This window comes from Nerophis ophidion, linkage group LG11 (genome assembly GCF_033978795.1).
Source record: "Nerophis ophidion isolate RoL-2023_Sa linkage group LG11, RoL_Noph_v1.0, whole genome shotgun sequence".
Lineage (NCBI taxonomy): Eukaryota > Metazoa > Chordata > Actinopteri > Syngnathiformes > Syngnathidae > Nerophis > Nerophis ophidion.
In genome coordinates, this window is record NC_084621.1 from 56,303,282 (window position 1) to 56,318,259 (window position 14,978).

General features: G+C 39.6%; 1 protein-coding gene across 1 annotated transcript; it reads right to left on the reverse strand.

Annotated features, from left to right (window-relative positions):
* Positions 1–247: 247 nt before the first annotated feature.
* sdha (succinate dehydrogenase complex, subunit A, flavoprotein (Fp)) lies at positions 248–14,832 on the reverse strand. The gene is made up of 15 exons (XM_061916317.1): positions 14,696–14,832; positions 12,304–12,381; positions 12,007–12,168; positions 11,539–11,682; positions 5,123–5,287; positions 4,880–5,028; positions 4,669–4,793; positions 3,435–3,603; positions 3,167–3,362; positions 2,929–3,100; positions 1,696–1,814; positions 1,519–1,630; positions 1,302–1,432; positions 1,119–1,232; positions 248–1,048 (listed from the first exon to the last, which is right to left on the reverse strand). Exons 1-15 carry the CDS (start codon positions 14,756–14,758, stop codon positions 962–964), a joined length of 1,986 nt encoding a protein of 661 aa, XP_061772301.1. The 5' UTR covers positions 14,759–14,832; the 3' UTR covers positions 248–961.
* Between the last annotated feature and the right edge of the window lie 146 nt (positions 14,833–14,978).

Below are 14,978 nucleotides of genomic sequence, written 5' to 3' on the forward strand. Positions count from 1 at the left end.
GGTGTTACAATTTAGTGGTCAATTGTACGGAATATGTACTGAACTGTGCAATCTACTGATAAAAGTATCAATCCATCAAACCACTGGAACCGCAGGACCATTTTTGGACGTCAGTGTCTTGCGTGTTCTTGTCATACTCGTTCTTTATTAGAGGAGCAACTGCTTTTACAAACACTTTATTTAGCTTATGAAAACAAGAACATATGTCAGAGATGAAAGACAACAATAAATAAAAGTCACACCCCAATAACTTTTACAAGTCACTTTATAATGAAGATGATGAATTATATTCCTCAACATAATACAATGTTCATTTAAACGGCACTGAACTGCTGGCAAACAGCTTTAATAATAATGGATTAGATTTATATAGCTTTTCTATCGTCAATGCTCACATGGAACAAAAGATCTACACATCTTCAAAAGAAGTGAAACCAAAAAAGTGACATCACGAAGCTATGATTTCCTTCATGCTTGATTATATTCATGCAGGTCGTAACTAGATTGTTTTAAAATTGCATTACTCTTTACTGTTTTGGACCAAACACAATCACAAACCACAATTGATAGCAAGGCAACAGTGGGTGAGACAAGCCTACATGATCTATTTTTAAGTACATAGTGTGTAGTTGACCATGTTTATTGTACATTTAGGCAATATTTACATAGTTTAAAACTTTCTTGTGCGGCTTTAAAGAAAATTCCTATTCCCACAATCTCTTGTCTAGGCTGAAGTAGAGCTGAAATGTAAAAAAGGCGTTCTAACAGAGGAGAGTGGAGTGATGTTGACATGATGTACAACAGCTGACTGATACAAAAGCATTATCTGTGCAGGTGGAAAATGACAGACACACAAACACGTGCAATCCAAAGCATAGTTTCCCTAAATGTTCTGTCGTTGCAGAACAACTCTTCCATAAATAGGCTGTTCCTGAGCCATGTCGCATTTGGAGGGATGTTCTTAATAAGAGCGGATGGCTGGAGGGACGTGGGCACAGTCCTGTTCGTCCAGAGAGTGGTCAATGACAGGACGATACTCCAAAGTCACCTGCAAAATGAGTATTGCCAGTTAATAACGTTACTGAGAGTGTTAACACACTGAGGCGAGTGTACGGCACCTCGCCAGTTTTGGAGTCAACATAGGACATGGTGTGTTTCCTCCAGTGCTGCTCGAAGGGCTTTTTCTCCTGCCCCTGCAAGGGCTTCGAATAATCGTACTCATCAATACGATCCTACAATAGAACCAAATGTGAGACCAACCCTTACTTATTTACTTGCAGAAGTACAGACAGAACACAGACCTTGAAGTCCTCTCTGGCGTGAGCTCCTCGGCTCTCCGTCCTCTGCTCAGCAGAGTTGATGGTCTGGACGGCGTTAAGCATCAGATTCTGCAGCTCCAGTGTTTCCACCAGGTCGGTGTTCCACACGATGCCTAACGAGAACCAGGGATGGCATCAATCAGAGTTGACTTTTACAGAAAGAAAAAATAAAGTGAACTCCTGCAGCTGTGCCATTTACCTCTGTCAAAGGTCTTGAGGTCTTCCATGGTCTTGTAAATGGCGTCCATCTTGTCACATCCCTCCTTCAGAACAGAACCGGTACGGAAGACGGCAGCGTGGGCCTGCATGGCCTGGATGAGGACACAGGGGGACAACAGTTATACATGTCTTTGGATGTGCTTGTGTGTGTGTCTACCTTCTGCATGTTGAGCCTGATTTCAGAGGTACGCAGACTTCCATTGGCAAACCTCAGCTTATCCAAGTTTGCCACAGACTCTTCTCCTGCATTGGACTTCAGAGGGGAAAGCTTCTCTCCTAAAGGGGTGAAAGAAAAATATCACATGACGTGAGCCAGACCACTGATGACAACATAAGGATGGGCGATATGGCCTAAAATGTATGTTGTGATATGTATTGCAGCCCTCCTGCGACAACAATATAGATCACAATATATTATTTGGTATGTTAATGATAATACAACCATTTTAAAACAGTTCTAATCAGGCTGCTGACATATGCGGTAACATATTGCGTAATTTCCAGTTCTTTGTCTTCTCAAAACTATTAATAATCTACTGCCTAATTTAATGCTAATATCTGGTTACTGTCTGTTCTATCGACACTTCTGTTTAAATGTAATAAGCACTTATTTGTCTGTTTAGATACATGGGATTAATTTTAGGCGATACTACAAATTTGGCATTGATCCAATACCAAGTAGATGTAGGTCATACCAATGCTGATGCTTAAAATTGTCAACATCATTAAATGATTCTATTATTGATCACAATTATAATCAGACAAGAACACAGGATGTAACAAAATCAATTAAATATTTAAATCCTTAATTTTTTTGCCCTAAAGCCTCTTGTGTCCAGGTACTTATTTGGTGAGTTTTTAAACAATAACAAAAACAAATAAATATGTATATATTTTTTTTAATACAAATGATCAATTAAACCACTGTGGTATCAGCCATATGATAATATTCTACGTGGTATCATTATGGTCTATATCTGTATCGAGCCGCACATTTCTGTTTACATTCAAGAGCTCTGGCTTGCGGTTAGTTTACTCCGCAATGGTGTGTAGTGTAGTATGTTTAGGGACAATACTTGTAAGAAACAGTTTATTTACCGCCATGGATTCGAGAATTGCTGACTTAAGAGGCTTTGCACTGTGGTGGGACATTAGTTGCAAGCAATGATGCAACGTTACACCGAGAACACATTTGTTTGATTGTTGCTGTCAAATTTGCATACACAGCAAAAATGTCTAAAAACACATTATCACAATAGAGTTAAAAAATCCTATCATTTGCCAAATTAACATAATTTATGTTGTCCATATCTCACAACCCAATATAGAAGAGTCAGTTTTGTGACTAGAAAATCTTGTCATCCACATCGTTTGCAACAGTTGTCCTCACCAGGTTTGTGCTCCTCAGCGATGGTGAGGGCGCAGGCTCTGCCGAACACCACCAGGTCCAGAAGAGAGTTGGCCCCCAGACGGTTAGCACCATGAACGCTTGCACAGGCGGCTTCTCCGCAGGCATACAGTCCACGGACCACCTTGTCCTCTCCATTGGTGTGCGTGATCACCTAATCATGGGTGAAGATTGATGTCGTAGGGGTACAGTACTTGTAAATGGCATCTGTGACACTTACCTGGCCCTTGTAGTTGGTGGGTACGCCTCCCATGTTGTAGTGAACAGTGGGAAGGACGGGGATGGGCTCCTTGGTGACGTCAACTCCAGCAAAGATCATGGCTGTCTCGGAGATGCCGGGCAGTCTCGTGGCAAGCTGCTGAGGAGGCAGGTGGTGTAGCTGCAGGTAAACGTGGTCTTTCTCTGGACCTACACCTCTACAAGATGACAAACGGGGATCATTTTCTTCCAGCGACAAAACATTTAAGTGTGGTGTGTGAAAACCTTACCTGCCCTCTCTGATCTCAATGGTCATGGAGCGGGAAACCACATCTCTGGAGGCCAGGTCCTTGGCGTTAGGTGCGTAGCGCTCCATGAAACGCTCGCCCTCACTGTTGATGAGGATGCCTCCCTCGCCACGGCAACCCTCAGTGATCAGGCAACCGGCGCCATAGATCCCTGGAAAGACGGACATGTGGCGTTATATAGTTTTGCCTCTATTGTCCATTGTTTGACATTGAGCAAGAAGACATATATTGACAACCAATTACACTCACATTCAAAGAGCAATTATGTCTTTTTATAAGTTGTCACAGGAAATGATAAGCAAATTTAATCTTAATGTACACTTTTAACTTTACATATGACAACTTATTTTTCGTACGACCGCTACGTAAGAATGGTGATATGTGGGTGCTGTGATCTTTGTGGGGCCAAACAGCAGAGATTTTTTTTTTATTGTTTTATAATTTTTTTAATGTACATTGGCTAAAATTGCAATTTCAATTTTGATGATGTGCATTTATTACAAAAAAATAATGAAAGTTAAGGTAAGCAGAAAATTATAGTTTATTTAGACAATGTTCCCTAAAATACATATTGAGGCCAAAAAGTATGCTTTATCCGATTACTTTAAAAAATCCAACAATCTAATCAATAGATTGCTAGATTTCTAAAACAATCAATAGCTGCAGCCCTAACTGTGCTGCAGCAACAGAAAAAGTAGCGATTTATGTAAGGAAGGCTGGTAACTGGAGCTGTGCATAAGCAAAGTAAGGAGCACTTTGACCCATGACGTCACATGAGGGACACAGTTACAAAAATAGGGAACTGAAACACAATATGGACTGAGTGTGGTAAAAGAAAGAAAGAAAGAATTTTAAGTTGGTTTTTAACCCAACTATGGGAACTACAGTAGTTTACAAAAGTGAATAATTCCCTCATATTTCAGCAAGTATTTTATTATATCTTCAACAAATAAAACTTGTATAAAGTTAGAGTACAGCTTGTGTAGCAGTCTAGATTTACTATCCACTGAAAATGATTAATTACACAGTTAATATTGTAAAACTGCATTGCTGAAATGTTAGGGGTGTGCCCACTTTTATGTAAAACTTCACATTTCTGTGTATATGAACTATGGATTCTTCTTGTGTCATTTCACTTATTATAACTAACATTGGTTTGCATCAACAGGACAGGAGGAGCTTTGTGTACAATATACAGTAAGTGTGTTTTCCTCACCAGTGGGATGGAACTGAACAAACTCCAAATCCTGACAGGGCAAACCAGCTCTGGTCACCATGGCGTTACCATCCCCAGTACTCGTGTGAGCAGATGTGCAGCTGAAATAGGTTCGACCGTAACCCCTGCATAAGAAAAACAAACACTTTTGGTTACATGTGTTTATCTCAAAAACCGCTTGCGTGCCTAGTTATTCTGTTGTGTTACGTACCCGGTGGCGATGACAGTATTCTGAGCTCTGAAACGGTGAATAGATCCATCCTCCATGCAGAGTGCGATCACGCCTTTACACTCGCCATCTTCCATCAGCAAGTCCAGGGCAAAGTACTCCACAAAGTAACTTGTATCATAACGCAGTGACTGAACACACAACATATGGAGATAAGCATATGGTAGTGGGTGTGTGTGTGTGTGTTTGTGACTCTGTGTTCTAAAGCGGGACATGTGTACATACCCGTCCATAGAGTGTGTGAAGTAGTGAATGTCCAGTCCTGTCTGCTACACAACAGCAGCGGTGAGCTTGGCCTCCTTTGCCATACTTTAGACTCTGGCCTCCAAACGCCCGCTGGTAGATTTTGCCATCCTCTGTGCGACTGAATGGCATGCCAAAGTTCTCCAACTGGTGAAGCAATGAAGAGGATGTGAATGTTACATGCGGTCTAAAGGATCTGATGCCGAATGTAGCTAAATCTACTGACAGGGAGTAAGACACCACAAAATAAACCAGCATCAGAATCGCAACATTTTATCCAGCACCTTATTTGGTACACACTATGAAACAAACAATCAGCAATTTTATATTTCGATGATGAGAATCTGTGCCCAACTACTCTGCCTTCGGCTGTATCGTCGAGAACAGATCCACAAAGCTGTGCCTCCCAACATTGATTCAGAACATGCTAAGACAGAAGCTACATATGAGGATAGCTTAGTACAACATGGCTAACACCCTAAATATACCTAAAAAGGGCTGGACGATTATGGAAAAAATAATTAATATTGTAATATTAAGAACTATTATAATTATTTTTCATTGATATTGTAATCACGATTAATAGCATGATTATTCATTAGTTCATAAACATGAGTATTTATTGTACCACCAAAACTCAACTTCAGATATAGTTCCAAAAACGGATATAACTTGGTACCAAAAAAACAAGTAAAACAAATAGAAACCATACCTATAAATAACAAATAGTAGTACAAAAACAAAAAAGATTTTTCTGTTTTGTTTTAAATTCCTTTTTTTTTTTTTTACCTTTTACACTTATCTTACCACTATAGAGTTTTTGCATCAAAATAAATTGAATAAAATGTTTGTTAATTAAATGCAAAAATCCTCACATTTCTTGCTGCAATAGATCTTTGGATAATTCCTATCAGTATTTTAGGTAAGTACATTAAGCTTGTGTAAGGCACTTTTTTGAAACCTTTATTTTGTTAACACAATCAGACAGGATGTGACGCCCCACGCTGTCATTGTGAAGGGAGGAAGTGTGTTGTGCTGCTCTTTGTTTGTTGTGAAGCTTTAATATGGAACAGAGCGGTCAAGTGAACATGTTCCTGTGGTAATAAGTTGGCTCTTACCGTAAACATGAGCGGAGCTTGCGTTGTTCTTCCTGGAGCTGTCAAAGAGGCAGCTGCGACTTTCTTGGCTCCTACTTGGCTTCACTCAGAGACACTGGCGGTCAGCACACCCCTCCGACTTTCAAGTATGACTTTATAATCTCACTAAAACACTAGTAACACAATAATCAGATAAGGGATTTTCCAGAATTATCCTAGTAAATGTGTCTAATAACATCTGAATCGCTCCCACTGCCCTCGTCTTTTCTTTTTTTCTTCTAGTCCTTCACTCTCACTATCTTTCATCCTCGCTCCAATTAATGGGGAAATTGTCGCTTTCTCGGTCAGAATCGCTCGCGCTGCTGGTTGCTATGATTATAAACAATGTGAGGATGTGAAGAGCCCCACAACCAGTGACGTCACGCGCACATTGTCTGCTACTTCCGGTACAGGCAAGTCTTTTTTATTAGCGGCCAAAAGTTGCAAACTTTATCGTCGATGTTCTCTACTAAATCATTTCAGCAAAAATAGGGCAATATCGCGAAATGATCAAGTATGACACATAGAATGGACCTGCTATCTCTGTATAAATAAGAACATCTCATTTCAGTAGGCTTTTAATACATTATTGCTTCGATGCCCTACCCTCCCGTGGAGTGACGTTTTAGAGTGCCAACAGGTCGGCATTTAAACCCCGGAACAGGCCTGCCCACCTCACCATTCCTGAAGCACCCTCCCACTCTTTCTTCCAATCCCGAAAATGCTTCTGTGTGTATAAACCAACAAACGCAAACACAAGTTGCACGACAAAGCTGCGTTGGCGTGCACATTAAAAAAAAGTATCGCGTTGCGGAGACAGGTTAAGCATTAAAAACACTTTCCTTCTTTCCACGACGTGAAGCTAATAATTCAAGTAGCGTTATGGTGGCCCACAGAGCGCAAAGCCCTGACGAACAGCAACAAAAGAGAGGTTGCTCAAAGTAGAGCAACTACAGACTACCGTAAGATCAACCGTGCATCGAGGGACCCCATATCCATTCCCTACTCAAAGACACGCATAAATTATGTAAAAACATTTTATTTGGCAAAGACCTGTCCTATATACTGTAAGTCATGGGTGTCAAACTCTGGCCCGCGGGCCAGAAAATTTGGCCCTTGAGGCAATATCAAATTAACATTAGAGCTATCCCGCCCATATTATACAGCGGCGGTGCCGCTGTAACACCGCATTCACCACTAACATACTTGTCAACCCTCCCAATTTCCCTTGAGTCTCATCTATATTGATGATGTGCCTTATAGGCATTGTCTTTGGTGTCCCCTACAAACCCAGTCACATAATATATGCAGATTTTAAACACATACACATACGGCTGCAAGACATACTTAGTCAACAGCCATACAGATCATACTGACGGTGGCCATAGAAAAAAATTTATACTGTTACAAATATGTGCCACACTGTGAACCCACACCAAACAAGAATGGCAAACACATTTTGGGAGAACATCCGCACCTTAACACAACATAAACACAACAGAACAAATACCCAGAATAGTTTGCAGTACTAAATCTTCCGGGACGCTACAATATACACCCCCCGCTACCACCAACCCCACCCACCTCAAACCCCTACCCCCCACTCACCACCTCAACCCCGCCGCAGGCGCCCTCCATCTCCCAAATTCTGAGGTCTCAAGGTTGGCAAGTGTGCTAATACTACAAATCCCATAAGGCTCTGCGGTTGTTTTGGCGCGCCAGCCATGCTCTCTCCTCTGGGTCAGAAGCGATCCGCGTTCTTGCGCCACGCTTCGGCTGAAAGCTAGCCGGCTCACCCCGCCTCCCCGTGCCTCTCTCCCAGACGTGCTGCGGCCTCATTCTACAACTGTCAGTGTCACTGTGTTACCCCTACCAAAAATGGCAAAAAGGAAAAACGAAAAAATAACTTTTCTGGACAGGTGGGAGACAGAATATCTGTTTATATATGTAAAAGACAGACCTGTTTGTCTCGTTTGTGGAGCCAATGTCTCGGTAAATAAGGAGTACAACATTAGGCGACACTAATAAACGAAACACCAGGACAAGTACAAGGACCTGGACACGACTCAAAGGAGCCAGAAAAGAGAGGAGATGAAAAGAGGATTGCTTTCACAATAGTATATGTTTTGTGTGTAAATGTGTATCTGTACTGTTAAACTGGTCACACAAATTTGTTGATGGTTGATTATAGGACCGAAATAAACTTATTTCATTCATTCATTGCTTGTTCCATATTCAGTGTTAAAGGGAAACATTATCACAATTTCAAAAGGGTTAAAAACAATAAAAATCAGTTCCCAGTGGCTTGTTGTATTTTTTGAAATTTTTTTCAAAATTTTACCGTCTCGGAATATCCCTAAATAAAGCTTTAAAGTGCCTTATTTTTGCTCTCTGCGAAGACACTGGCCATTTCCCTGTGACGTCACACAGTGCTGCCAATGTAAACAAACGAATACCACAGCAAGATTTAGTGTCATTAGCTCGGATTCAAACTCGGATTTCAGCGATCTAAGCGATTCAACAGATTACGCACGTATTTAAACAGATGGTATGAGTATGAAAATATTGAAGAAAAAACTGAAGCTATTGAGCGAATAGCTATTGACGCTATTCATAGCCATAGCATGGCCGAATAGTTGCGTTAGCATCGCCGGTAAAATGTGCGGACCAAACGATCAGGACTTTCGCATCTTTTGACACTTACCAATCCGTCGATTGGTAAGTGTTTTTTTTCGCATTAAATGTGGGTGGGAGGAAACGTAATATAGTTGCAAATGCATCTACAGGTTATCCATTCATCTCTGTACCATGTCTGCTTTAGCACCGCCGGTAAATAGCATGTTAGCATCGATTAGCATAGCATGTTAGCATCGATTAGCTGGCAGTCAACATCAACAAAACTTACCTTTGTGAATTCGTTGACTATCGTTGCAAATGCATCTGCAGGTTATCCATACATCTCCGTGCCATGTCTGCCTTAGCATCGCCGGTAAAATGTGGAGAAACTTCAGCACATTCAATGGGGGTCTGGCGGCAGACACTTTGGCATCCTCGGGCCAGTGGTGCAACTTGAATCCCTCCCTGTTAGTGTTGTTACACCCTCCGACAACACACCGTCGAGGCATGATGTCTCCAAGGTTCCAAAAAATAGTCAAAAAAACGGAAAATAACAGAGCTGAGACCCAGTGTTTGTAATGTGTTGAAAATGAAAAGGGCGGGTGTGTTACCTCGGCGACGTCACATTCTGACGTCATCGCTTCCAGCGCGATAAACAGAAAGGCGTTTAATTCGCCAAAATTCACCCATTTAGAGTTCGGAAATCGGTTAAAAAAATAGATTGTCTTTTTTCTGCAACATCAAGGTATATATTGACGCTTACATAGGTCTGGTGATAATGTTCCCCTTTAAAGCAAAACCAGTGTAGCAAACAGAGCAATAATTAACGTTTTATTTATGCACTTTCTCTTGCTACTTCAAGGCTTGAATGTTTGATTCAATCATTATTATTTTATTTTCAAATGTATTATTAGCCTGTGGAAAAAGATTGTTTTGATATTTACCTCAGAAGGCTGCACATAGAAAAGAGGCATTCCATTTTTATTTAAATTTTATTTGATATGCCATTGATATTTTTTAATCATTATAATTATTATTTGAAACTCGATTTTGCTTGTCACTATGAAGTTATATAAGCCTTGCTTGTTCAATGCAAAACTTGTTTGGGTCCCTATTAAAAGGTTAATTTTTTCAACCTTGGCCCGCGGCTTTGTTCAGTTTTAAATTTTGGCCCACTCTGTATTTGAGTTTGACACCCCTGCTGTAAGTAGTACACTGTGTTCCTTGTAGGATGTGCCTTTTGTGCATAATCTTATTTTTTCACTTGTTTGCACTTTATAAATGGACTCTGCAAAGGCCTACTGTAGTTATTTTTAGTTAGCCCTTTGTCTTTTGTAAATCCTATTTTATAACTGAATATCTTTTAGTTTACTTTTGAAATGAAAGTTCACATATTTTTTGTTTAAAATAAAAAGTGCAGTAAAAAGTGTTTTACTTAACAGTAAATAATCGTGATCAATACACCATCTATCCATCCATTTTCTACTGCTTGTCCCTTACGTGGTCACTGGGGGTGCTGGAGCCTATCACAGCTGCACAATAATCGTGATTTCAATATTGATAAAAAAATTGTGGTTATGATTTTGGCCATAATCGAGCAGCCCTAGTTCTAACTTATGTGTCTGGTCAACTTGATATGGAAGCGCTAAAAACTACAACAACGCTGACGAGGACAAGACACAGTCGAAGTGGAGGAAAGTAAATAGGACAAAACGTTGCATTCTGAAGAGATGGTCATAAAACGGTTTAAAGATGATTTTAAAACACAATCCATGCAACAGTTTGACCAAATAACCACCGTTACATGTTATGTACACCACATAGTGTTTTAAAATGTAGAAAAAAATCATAATAGGACCCCTTTAACAATTTGTTTATAATAAATGTATCCATCCATCCATTTTATACCACTTATTCCCTTTGGGGTCGCGGGGGGCACTGGTGCCTATCTCAGCTACAATCGGGCGGAAGGCGGCGTACACACTGGACAAGTCGCCACCTCATCGCAGGGCCAACACAGATAGACAGACAACATTCACACTCACATTCACACACTAGGGCCAATTTAGTGCTGCCAATCAACCTAGGAAGCCGGAGTACCCAGAGGGAACCCATGCATTCATGGGGAGGACATGCAAACTCCACACAGAAAGATCCCGAGCCCAGGATCGGACCCTGACTAATCAGGACCTTCGCATTGTGAGGCAGACGCACTAACCCCTCTGCCACTGTGAAGCCCATAATAATATTAATTATAAATGTATTAATTTATTATTATTTATCCATTTTTTTGTGTTACATTGTGAGCACAGGATGTGAGAAGTTGCTAAGAAACGGAAAAAAGATAGGATTAATAAACGAGCTCTACTTTTGCCAACTCCTTTTCGGATGTGTTGAAATGTGAAATTGGGATTATGTGATGTACCATATCATAATTATACACACGTTCAAAATAAGCTAATACCATAATCATGATACTATATCCGTAAATTAAAATAGTTTCTACAAAAGTAAGTTATAGTCATCACTTTTTACAAAACCATAGTAATTATTTACTGATAAGGCTGTTCAAGGTGCACATTATGGCCTGTTAATTATCTTAAAATGAACAGCAGTTGCTGTGTAAAATAAAATGTCAGTCTTTACCTCTACTACAGCAGCGGGCGCCTGTTCAGTCATGTAATGGATAGCATCCTGGTCCCCCAGCCAATCAGAGCCCTTCACGGTGTCATAGAAATGCCACCTCCAGTCATCATTTTCCATGTTTCCCAGAGCTGCATTGATTCCACCCTGGAAAAAACATCAAATTTGTGTTAACAAACTTATAACAAGATTATTATGTTTAATTTGAGCTTTTAGGATAATGAATTAGCATGTGTTTTTTAATGCACATTTCTCTCATAATAATGCACACACGGCATCTTACGAAACCCAACCAAAAAACTTAGTTTTGCCCGTCCGCAAACTAACTCTCAAGCCGCAGTTTTCCAAAAGCTGAATTTTTTCAAACCGTAAAAATCTGTGTTTGCGTGTGGAAAATTATGTTTTTCAAATACCTGTATTTGTGTGGACATGTTTTTTTAAAATAAATCATGTAATTATACATTGTCCTACCTGCGCAGCAACAGTGTGGGACCTGGTGGGGAACAGCTTAGTGACACAGGCCGTGTTGAAGCCGGCCTCAGACAGGCCAAAAGCTGCCCGGAGTCCTGCTCCTCCGGCGCCAACCACCACAGCATCGAACTCATGATCCACTACCGGGTACTGGGTGGAGATCTAAAGACAAAAAGGATATTTAACACTTAAGCAGAACCTTAGCCTTCAACCACGTTCAAATAGTTTACGCAATACCACAACAATGACATAACACATTGGAATAAACAAGACCCAGACATGTGTAATTTCACTTACGTCATTAGACACTGCATTTTTCTTTCCATAAACGGAGAAATGCAAATTTCTTGAACCTTGAACTGTGGCTGCAGGTACCTGGCAGAGATTAAAAAAAAAAAATATATATATATATATATATATATAACAAAGACCTTGAATTTTAATGGTCACATGAAGACCTTGAATTTTAATGGTCACATAGGGCTGGGCGAAATATCGATATATCGCGTGTTTGTGTCTGTGCGATATAGAAAATGACTATATCGTGATATTTGAGTATACGTTCTCACGCAGTTGCTTTTAGCTGCGGGCATTACATTACAGGCTCTTCTCGCTCTTTCCTGTCTCTCCTCAGAGACAAGCACACTTTCTTACATACGTCACATACGTATACGCCCTCGCAGAGCAGAGAGGTAGCTACATGGATAACGTTAGCTGTGATGCTAGCGGAGCCATGCGAGTGGTAGTACGAGAGAAAGAAGGTGCGAATGAAGGAAGAATTAATTCCCAAGAAAAACAGAAAGGGGTCCATCGTCTGGCGGTGGTTTGTCTTCAAGTGGGAATATGTCGAACAGACAACCGTAATTTGTCAAGTGTGGTGCTGAAGCGTTGCTATAAAAACGTAGCATCACTGCTAATATGTAGTATCATTTGAAAAGTCACCCGCTAGAGAATGAAGAGCGTTTGAAACTTGGCATGTCAACATCTCTGTTCGGTGCCACACGCCAACACAATAAAAATGCCGAGGCAAACATTTCCAGATCAACACCGTATGAAAAAAAATGGTCAACAACAGATTTTAAAAACATCCGTAAAAACCTACCACATAGCGAAGGAGGAATACTATTTGATTTCCTATCATGCAGCTCATTTTTTTTGACACTTAAAATGTCTCTGACTATCATGCACTTTCTGTTTTGGAAATGACATTAATTTTTGTGCCAATGCTTAATAGCTGTTTAATACATACACTATTGGCCAATTGACTTAGTTGTGATTTTCTTCTGTGCATTAAAGTTTAAAAGTTGCATATATTAGTGCAGTAAGAACAATAATGTTTTATTGTAGACACATATAATCATCATACTGCTGTCATTATATGTATCAAGTGTTCATTCAAGGCTAAGGCAAAATATCGAGATATATATCGTGTATCGCGATATGGCCTAAAAAATATCGAGATATTAAAAAAAGGCCCTTTCGCCCAGGTCACATAATAAGACATTCAGTACACAGTAATTCCATAGGCCAGTGGTTCTCAAATGGGGGTACGCGTACCCCTGGGGTACTTGAAGGTATGCCAAGCGGTACGTGAGATTTTTTTTAAATATTCTAAAAATAGCAACAATTCAAAAATCCTTTGTAGATATATTTATTGAATAATACTTCAACAAAATATGTATTTAAGTTCATAAACTGTGAAAAGAAATGCAATAATGCAATATTCAGTGTTGACAACTAGATTTTTTGTGGACATGTTCCATAAATATTGATGTTAAAGATTTATTTTTCTTGTGAAGAAATGTTTAGAATGAAGTTGATGAATCCAGATGGATCTCTATTGCAATCCCAAAAGAGGGCACTTTAAGTTGATGATTAGTTCTATGTGTAGAAATCTTTATTTATAATTGAATCACTTGTTTATTTTTCAACAAGTTTTTAGTTATTTTTATATCTTTTCTTCCACATAGTTCAAGAAAGACCACTACAAATGAGCAATATTTTGCACTATTATACAATTTAATAAATCAGAAACTGATGATATAGTGCTGTATTTTACTTCGTTATCTCTTTTTTTCAACCAGAAATGCTTTGCTCTGATTAGGGGGTACTTGAATTAAAAAAATGTTCACGGGGGTGCATCACTGAAAAAAGGTTGAGAACCACTGCCATAGGCAATAGTGCTATTATGTTCCACAATAAAGCCAGTTTTTTTTTTTTTTTTAAAAGCACAATATGGCACTCAATACATTACATATATATTTAAAATGTCATAATATATATTCACACAATGTTTTACAAACATACTGCTTTATACAATTTCTCAGTAAGTGATGCAAATTTAGCTCAGCGGCTGTTTCCCACAACAAGGACAAAGGGCTAAACCGATTGTAGTCACAAACAGAACTGAAACGCTTTGTTAAAATTGTAACAACTGTGAACAGTTGACAGAAATGGAGATAATATATCCACTGTATTAGTCATTGTAATAGCATATTTTCCATGGCAAAGTCACATTGGAGCAGCCATAGTGGTAGGAGCAGCCCAGCTACATGACGCAAGTTACGCAAGTCAGTTATGAAATTACCGCAGCACAATACTACTTTGCTTCACAAAAAAGCCAACATGGCTTCGAAATACCACACACGAAGATAACATTAATGTCTACGAGGTGACTTTCAACACTCACAGCTTTCCTAGAGGATAGTATCTTCTTCGAGAGGAGCCGGGAGGCAGCTTGAACACTCGCCATGTTGTCACTCTGGTGGAAAATGTGTCTAGAATCACAGCACAGGCACCCACTGGCGCATCAGACTGAACCACCTTTCTAAACAATAGGGGTTTGCGCCAATGTGTAGTTTGTTATTAAAAATTCGCAAACAGTTTTTTAAATTCTATTTTGTCTTTATATACTATAATATAAACAATCTGTTAAATAAATGCGTATCAGTGTTTATTGTGTCACATTATAG

What these genes read in the sequence shown, in the direction of transcription:
- sdha (XM_061916317.1), bottom strand. Translation starts at nt 14,758, where the DNA reads ATGGCGAGTGTTCAAGCTGCCTCCCGGCTCCTCTCGAAGAAGATACTA. An exon ending in ATTGAGATCAGAGAGGGCAG is followed by an intron (nt 3,363 to 3,434) that starts GTAAGGTTTTCA and finishes GTCATCTTGTAG; the next exon opens with AGGTGTAGGTCCAGAGAAAG. An exon ending in TTGACTCCAAAACTGGCGAG is followed by an intron (nt 1,049 to 1,118) that starts GTGCCGTACACT and finishes CTCATTTTGCAG; the next exon opens with GTGACTTTGGAGTATCGTCC.